The sequence below is a fragment of the Trichechus manatus genome, unplaced genomic scaffold (genome assembly GCF_000243295.1).
Source record: "Trichechus manatus latirostris isolate Lorelei unplaced genomic scaffold, TriManLat1.0 scaffold00143, whole genome shotgun sequence".
In the NCBI taxonomy this organism is placed as follows: Eukaryota; Metazoa; Chordata; class Mammalia; order Sirenia; family Trichechidae; genus Trichechus; species Trichechus manatus.
Window position 1 is genome coordinate 2,976,400 of NW_004444079.1, and position 8,864 is coordinate 2,985,263.

Sequence of the window (8,864 nt, forward strand, 5' to 3'; positions counted from 1 at the left end):
GATGGGACTGGACTGTGGGACATAAAATGATACTCGTGAAGAGTGTGCTTCTTAGCTCAAGTAGATACATGAGACTAAACGGGCAGCTTCTGTCCTGGGGTGAGATGAGAAGCAGAGAGGGTTAGGAGCTGCAAAATGGACATGGGAAATCAGAGGTGGGAAGGAGGAGTGTGCTGTCACAGTATAGGGATATCAATTAGGGTCAGATAGCAAAGTATGTATAAATTTTTGTATAAGAGACTAACTTGAGATGTAAACTTGCACTTAAGCTACAACAATAAACAGAAAAAAAAAATTCTTGAAAGCTCCTCTTTCCAAAACTGCTTCCCATGTGACCAAGGATAATTTTAGCCAATTTTGAATTGTGAAAGTAGTTACAGTAGTTTCTTATTAGCTGTATACCAATAAGGCATAGTCACTGAATAAATTCTACAACTGTGTGCCATTATCTGTCATACATATTACAGGTTAGTTAGAATATATTTTTATCTATGTATAATCTGTATTATTTTTCAAGGAAAATGTGGCCAAAAGCAGTTTTTGATGTCCTGTAGCATGTTACTATTTTATGTGCTAGTAACTGCTTTATCATAAAAAAACCGAACAAAAATAAATAAATAAATACATAATTTTTAAAAAGTGAAACCAAATATCTGTTAACCTCAATGTAAGCCATATGGCATATGTGAACTAAGCTTTCAAGACCTACTTTTAAAGGGGGCCAATTGGTCATCCTTCAGGTCCTAAGGGAGGGCATGCCACAGGCTCCAGGCCACAGGGGCAAAGACATGGACCCCATCCCAACTGCCCCTGCCAGCCCCAAGCACCACCAGGCCCCTTTTCATGGACTTGTGAGGGTGGGATGGTATGTAGAGAGCCAGAAGGTCAGAAAGGTAGGTTGTAATGCCAGGAACAAAAGAGTCTCTTATTTGAGATAGAATGTATAGTCACTGTATTTAATTTCTGGAGGAAGGGAAATATGAATAGGTCACATACTCTTTCAAGAAAAATACCACTGATGGAAAACCCCTAGTCTCTGGAGCTGCTGGTCAGAATTCAAGCACAGCCTTGATTATGAACTTTTTTTTCCCCCATAGCTTCAAGCAGCTTATTCTGGGCTGTCTTGTAAATTAAATACTAACTTCTCTCCCTATGATCTTTATGAATATTAAGATCCTCTAAAGTTTGTCTTTCCTGCTTCATCTCCTGTTACCTCCCGGAATAATTAGAGTTGCCATCCTCCACCTCAGAAGTCCCTAAGTTTTAGGTGGAAAGGAGGAGTGTGTTGTCACAGTATAGGGAGAGCAACTAGGGTCACATAACAATGTATGTATATATTTTTGTATTAGAGACTAACTTGAATTATAAACTTTCACTTAAAGTGCAACAATAGAAAAAAAAAGAAGTCCCTAAGTTTTAGGGTTGAAGCTGACTGGATATTTTATGCAGAACTCTCAGGAGCTCCTAAGTGAGGTACCATAGATATAAATCAGAGATTTTATACACAAGCCCAAGGAAAGAAATGGAATATGGTTATAGAAAGTGGGAGCCCGGTTTGTAGTTGAGCAAGAGCAGAAGAATGCTCTCAAGGCCCTTCTGGGGAGTGCCACCTTGTCTTTCTGGTGATTTGGTGCCAGGTGGTAGGATATTGGTTTGAATGATAGGAGGGAGCTAGGCAGAGTACACTTAAAGTTCACTTTATGTGACCTTTCTATGCCTACCCTGCCCTATCTTAGGAGAAGAAGAAGACGACCTCACAGTTGACACCTCAGCGGGGCTTTAGTGAAAATGATGATGATGACGATGATGATGACTCATCTGAAACTGATTCTGATGAAGATGATGATGATGAAGAGCATGGAGCCCCTCTGGAAGGGTGAGGAAAGACTCCTTGCCAAGGACATGCAAACTGAGGGGGAAAATGCTTCCTTCAGAACGCTGGGCTGAGAGGGTATCAGTTAAAACCAAAACTCCAGCATCTTTTGATCTCCTCTATTTAGGATTTTCAGATGTCTGAGAAATACAATGTCTTAGTCATCTAGTGCTGCCATAACAGAAATACCACAAGTGGATGATTTTAATGAAGAGAAGTTTATTTCCTCACAGTCAGAGTAGGCTAAAAGTCCAATTTCAGGGTGTCAGCTCCAGGGGAAGTCTTTTCCTCTCTGTCAGCCTTCTCTTCGGTGTTCCCCTGGACTAGGAGCTTCTCGGCGCAGGGACCCCTGTCCAAAGGACGCGCTCTGCTCCTGGCACTGCTTTCTTGATGGTATGAGGTCCCCCTGTCCCACTGCTCACTTCTGTCTTTCATATCTCAAGAGATTGCCTCAGGACACAATCCAGTCTTGTAGATCAGGTCCTGCCTTACTAACACAACTGCCACCCATCCTCCCTCATTAACATCATAGAGGCAGGTTTACAACATACAGGAAAATCACACAGTACCAGGAATCATGGCCTAGCCAAATTGATGCACACATTTTTGGGGGGACATAATTCAAACCATGACACACAACAAAATGAGTTCTTATTCCTTTCTGATTCCACTGCCTCATTGAGTCCTATGTCATTGCACTATCTAAAATGTTTATGAGCTTAGGGATTGCGTGAGGTTTTGCTGAGTAAATCTAAAAGATGGTCCGTGCCTTCCAGGAGCTTACATTCTGGGAAAGAAAATAAATTTATGTATATACAAAGCATTTCTATGTAGCAAGGAAAACAATATACATGCACACAGAAGCGTTTCTATTTTAGGCTCAGATCCTTTTTGGACAGGTAGAGAAGAGGTGCTTCAGGAGCCTCACACTGAGGCAAAATGTTCCTGGATGAAGCTTAAAAATCTCACCCTGTTCCAGCCCTGGTGGTAGACTACTCATAACCCAACTCTTTAGGTTTTAATCAGAATGGATTCTAAGGCCCAACCATGTAAAATGCAGTGACTGGTTAAACAAATGATAGATAGCCAATCAGTGGAATTCTATCCAGTCATTAAAAAGTATAAGGCAGCTATTTATGCGTTGGTAAAGAACAATCTCTAAGAAATAGTATTACATTTAAAAATAGGTATAGAATAATGTTAATGGTGTGTTATCATGCATGTAATAAAATTGCATAAACAATCTCTGGAAGGATATGCTAGAAACTAATAACAGTTGTTAACCTTTGGGGAGGAGAACTGGTGGCACGGGGACAGGGGTGGGAGGGAGACTTAGCTGTTCACTGTATACTTTTTATACCCTTTATTTTGTATCATGTACATGCATCATTTATTAAATAAAGCAGTTTTATAAAAATAAATAGTTACCTTTGTATTATCCACTTGTCGGTAGGCATGAAATAAATTAGGCAAATATTTAACCTCCAGACTGACTTCCCATGCTTCCCAACTTACTTATCCTACTTCCGTAAGTTATATTCTAGGGACGCATAAATTTTAAATCATTAATTATTTTTTTTGTTAAGCAAAACCCCCCAAAAAACCTTAATAACGCCCCAAGTCATTTACTTTGCCAGTGTTCATTACATCTTACGTAATTGTAATTAATCTTATGTGTTCTACTGTTTTTACAGTAGAATATGCATTTTCATATATCAACATAATGTACAATTAATTTTTAATAACTATGTAGTATTCAGTTTGACACACCTAACCATCCCCCAAATGTTGGATATTTTATTTGTTCCAATTTTTTACTATTACAAATAACACTGTTAAAAACATTTTGTAAAAATTACTTCTTTTCTTGGGGCAAACCCTTTCTATATTAGAAGTGTAAATCTCTTATTCCACCTTCTCTCTTTATCCTTTTCATTCACAGAAAGGGAAAACCATTTATGCTGCATTCTAAAGTCAAAGAAAAATCATGTTTTGGATTTTCTGCTGCTCTGTTCTTTGTTGTCAGATATAACTGAGAATTAATTATAATCCATTTTAAAGTTGCTTTGCAAACCCCCCAAAAAAGGTAGACCAGGAAGGAGGCAGAAGCTAGGTTCAGGGTCAGGCACCCTGAGGTCAGAGTAACGTATGGGCTAAACCAGGACTCTGCGATGTTCGTTCTTGTCCAGCAACCCTGAATAGTATTTCCTTTCCTCAGAGCGTATGATCCTGCAGATTATGAGCATTTGCCAGTTTCTGCTGAGATTAAGGAACTCTTCCAGTACATCAGTAGGTAAGTGACAAGAACCTCCCATCGTACCTTCCCCACCCCCACCTTGTCCCAAACCTTTCCTACCTTCTAGTGTGAAGTAGGGCCATTCTCCTTAGATTCTTTTAGCCTGAATAATAAAGTAATTTTCTCTGAACATTTGCCTTCACCCTCCCTTGGCAATATCATAGGTACACACCTCAGCTGATTGACCTGGACCACAAACTGAAACCTTTCATTCCTGATTTTATCCCGGCTGTTGGGGATATTGATGCATTCTTAAAGGTACAGTCAGTACGTCCTAAAAAAAATGACTCCTTAGGTGTTTCTTCTGCCCTCTCTGTTACCCTAATAATTCCAGTAACTTCCTTGACTTGAATTGGCTACTTAGATATATATTCATTTGATTCTTAACCTTGCCCTCTACCCCAAATTGCACTCATTGCTGTTAGATAGTACTAAATTATCTCATTATATATTAAACATTTGTCATGCATTTGCCTCTCAATTTCCCATGATTTGAGCCTTATATTTAACCTCCTATATATGTTTTCTTTTTCTAGATCGTATTTGTACAGCATGATTTACAAGCATGCTTTTTAGTTCTACTAGTGATGAACCAGAACTGTCCTTCCTCTTCACCTTATTCGAAACAGCAGGTGTATCCCTATTATGTCCCTCTCATTTTTGTCTCTGCTTTCTTACCTTTCCCTTAACCAGGTCCCACGTCCTGATGGAAAGCCTGACAACCTTGGCCTGTTGGTACTGGACGAGCCTTCTACAAAGCAGTCAGACCCTACAGTGCTCTCACTTTGGTTAACAGAGAATTCCAAGCAGCATAACATCACGGTAAGATATTAGCCTAGTACAGGTCCCAGCTGGAGTGGGGCTGAGAGCAGGGGCCTTATTAGCATTTCTAAAGCTGACTTACTGCCCATCAAAAGGGATGGCTATCGTTTCAGTCCACTCCTATTTTTTGGTGCAAACGGTTAACACTTTCCAAAAGGTTGAAAGTTGGAGTCCACCCAGAGACACCTCAGAAGAAAGTCCTGGTGATCTATTTCTGAAAAATCAGCCGTTGAAAACTCTGTGGAGCACAGTTCTATTCTGACGCACATAGGGTTGCCATAAGTTGGGGTCAACTCAACAGCAACTATGTTTGTTTTATGGTTTCAGCCCCATCCTATTTTTTATAACAGCTTTATTGAGATATAATTGACATACCATAAAATTCACCATTTTAAAATGTGTAATTTGGTGGTTTTTAGTATATTCACAGAGTTGTACAACCATTACCACTATCTAAGAACATTTTCATTGCTCCAAAAGAAACCCCATACCCATTAGTCATTCCCCATTTCCCATTATCCTGACTCCTGGTAACCACTTCATTCCTTCTTATGGCTAAATAATATTCCATTGTATAGATATACTACGTTTTGTTTGTCCATTCACCAGTTGTTTCCACTTTTATTAATGATATGTCTATGAACATTAATAATGTTGCTATGAACATACAGGTGTTTGTGTGGACATATGTTTTTATTTCTCTTGGATATACATGTAGGAGTGGAATTGCTGAGCCATATGGTAACTCTGTGCATAACATTTTGAGAAACTAACAAACTGTTTTCCAGAGTGTTACAAAACCATCAGCAGTGAATGAGGGTTCCAATTTCTCCACATTCTTTCCAGTATTGTTATTATCTGTCTGTTTGATTATAGCCATGCTGAGTGAGTGTGAAGTAGTTTCTCACTGTGGCCTGTTCAGCCCTGTTGACCTGCCCCCTTCCATGGTTCTAGTGAATTTTGTCAAGGTTTCTTATAACCTTCATTTGGTTGCTGTCAGGCTTTCCTTTTCATCAGCTATTTCGCATATGAAATAGCAGCAGATTTGATGAGCCTCTCTGTAAAAACAAAAGAGCTACTTCAGTGCTGCCAGCCAGGCTTTCCCCTTATTTTTCTAGCAACATATGAAAGTAAAGAGCTTGGAAGATGCAGAAAAAAATCCCAAAGCCATTGACACATGGATTGAAAGCATCTCTGAGTTACACCGTTCTAAACCCCCTGCAACTGTGCACTATACCAGGTAAGAAATGCCACATTCCTCCCCACAGTAACTCACACTACCTTTCACCACCTGTGAACCCATTGCTTCTGAGAAGAGACTCAAAGGTTAGGGCCATATTTCGTCAACCTGAGGTCCTGTGGGTCTTGGTAGTTATAGACTCAGATTGCAAACATAAAGATTGTGATTTATCTATTATCATCTCTGAGCTAGCTCCTCCAAACCCTAGGCCCTAAGTAAGTTTAGTTTACCCCAGCCTGGGTTCTTCTGAAATTCTCATATCCCAGATGGAGAGGCTCTCCTTTATCCTAGAATATCCTGATCCAGAGGTTACTGATGTTATCAATCTGTGTTCTTGTTCATATTCACTTCTATACTTTTAGGCCTATGCCCGATATTGACACACTGATGCAGGAATGGTCTCCAGAGTTTGAAGAGCTTTTGGGCAAGGTGAGTGGAAAACAGTAGGAGCTAAGAAAGTGTGGCATTCACTCTAGGGGCCAGTGTCCTTTCTCTTCCTTTATTGTTTTGTGTGTTGTCGAGTCAATTTTGACTCACAGCAACCCTATAGACAGAGTAGAACTGCCTCCATAGGGTTTCCTAGGCTGAAATCTTTATGAGAGCAGATCTCCAGGTCTTTTCTCCTGCAGAGCGCCTGGTGGGTTCAAACCACCACCTTTCAATTAGCAGCTGAGCACTTAGCCATTGTGCTACCAAGGCTCCTTCTTATTATCTTTTAAATCGAAGTATAATATACAATCACAAAAGTACCCGTATCATATAAATCTATAGCTCAGTCAGTTTTCACCAACTGAACATAATTGTGTAACCAGCACATCAGGTCAAGAAATAATGCATTGCTAACACCCTAGAAGCCCTCTCATGCTCCCACTGCTAACCAGTATCCCGATTTCTAATAGCATATGTTAGTTTTGCCTGTTTTTGTACTTTATCTAAACCGAATCATACAGAATAGGCGGTCTTATGTCTTTTTCATTTTGTTCAACATTATGGAAGATTCTTACACATTGTCTTGTGTGGTGGTTGTTTTTATTTGTTATCATTATAGTATTCCATTGTTTGAATATATGGCATTTTACCCATTCTATGATAGACATTTGGGTAGTTTCCAGTTTTTGGTTATTACAAATAATACTGCTATGAACTTTCTAACACGTCTTTTTTCTATTTATTTTTATTGTGTTTTTGGTGAAGGTGTACACAGCAAAACAGGTTCCCATTCAACAATTTCTACACATAATGTTCAGTGACACTGGTTATATTCTTCAGTTTGTGTCAACATTCTCATTATTTCCATTTTAGTTGTTCCACTCCCATTAATTTAGTCTCACTGTTCCCCCCCAACCCCATCCCAAACTTCTCATCTATACTTTGGAATAACTGTTGTCCATTTGGTCTCATATAGATAATTTTTTAAAAAGCACAGTTCTCAAGGGTGAAATTGTTTACTTTTTGAGCTAACCTGCTATTTAGTTAACAGGTGACTTCAGGGGATAGTTTTGGTTCAGGGTTTGAAGGATATCTCAGGGCAATAGTCTTGGGGATTTCTCTAGTTTCAGTGGGTCTAGTAAGTCTGGATTCTTTGAGAATTTGAAGTTCTGTTCTGCATTTTTCCCCCTTTCTATCAGGATCTATCTATTGTGACCCTAATCAGAATGTTTGGTTGTGGTAGCCAGGCACCCTCTAGTCCTTCTGATCTCAAGGTTCATGTAGACAATTAGCCTGTAGTCTGGTTCCTTCTCTGATTCTTGGATTTTCTTCATTTTCTTTTGCTCCAGATTAATAGAAACCAATAGTTGTATCTTAGATGGCTGCTCTCAAGTTTTTAAGACCCTTTAACAAATGTCTTTTGATGAACACATATAACTTCTGTTGTTGAGGTTTTGCAGTATCTTGTAGATTTTAGAGATTAGACGCTGATTGGATTTGTCGTAGCCAAAAATTTTTTCCCAGTCTTTGGGTTGTCTTTCGACTCTTTTGGTGAAGTCTTTTGATGAACATAAGTGTTTGATTTTTAGGAGCTCCCATTTATCTAGTCTCGTATCTGGTGCTTGTGCATTGTTATTTATGCCTTATATTGTGTTTATGCCATGTATTAGGGCTCCTAGTATTGTCCCTATTTTTTCTTCCATGATCTTTATTGTTTTCGATTTTATACTTAAGTCTTTGATCCATTTTGAGTTAGTTTTTGTACATGGTGTGAGGTATGGGTCTTGTTTCAGTTTTTTGCAGATGAATATCCAGTTATGCCAGCACCATTTGTTAAAGAGACTGTCTTTTCCCCAAATAATGGACTTTGGGCCTTTGTCAAATATTAGCTGCTCATAGGTGGATGAGCTTATATCTGGATTCTCAACTCTGTTCCATTGGTCTATGTATCTGTTGTTATACCAGTACCGGGCTGTTTTGACTACCGTGGCAGTATAATAGGTCCTAAAATCAGGTAGTGTAAGGCCTCCCACTTTGTTCTTCTTGAGTAATGCTTTATTTATTTGAGGCCTCTTCCCTTTCCATATACAGTTGGTAATTTGTTTCTGCATCTCATTAAAAAATGCTGGTGGAATTTGGATTGGGATTACATTGTATCTGTAGATCATTTTGGGTAGAATTGACATTTTCACTATGTTGAGTCT

The 8,864-nt window shown here is 39.1% G+C and overlaps 1 protein-coding gene across 5 annotated transcripts in view; it reads left to right on the plus strand.

The window, feature by feature from the left end:
* The window catches only part of IFT46 (intraflagellar transport 46), a 19,555-nt gene that overhangs the window by 7,565 nt on the left and 3,126 nt on the right, over positions 1–8,864 (plus strand). For 4 of the 5 annotated variants that reach the window (XM_023739934.1, XM_004385661.1, XM_023739932.1 and 1 more), the window contains exons 4-9: positions 1,737–1,876; positions 4,092–4,166; positions 4,334–4,427; positions 4,863–4,991; positions 6,110–6,231; positions 6,594–6,660. In XM_023739934.1, the coding sequence (XP_023595702.1) occupies positions 1,737–1,876; positions 4,092–4,166; positions 4,334–4,427; positions 4,863–4,991; positions 6,110–6,231; positions 6,594–6,660 (627 nt within the window). Of the gene's footprint in view, positions 1–207; positions 894–1,736; positions 1,877–4,091; positions 4,167–4,333; positions 4,428–4,862; positions 4,992–6,109; positions 6,232–6,593; positions 6,661–8,864 lie in introns of those variants that run through there. The other variant, XM_023739935.1, reaches the window with a different exon arrangement.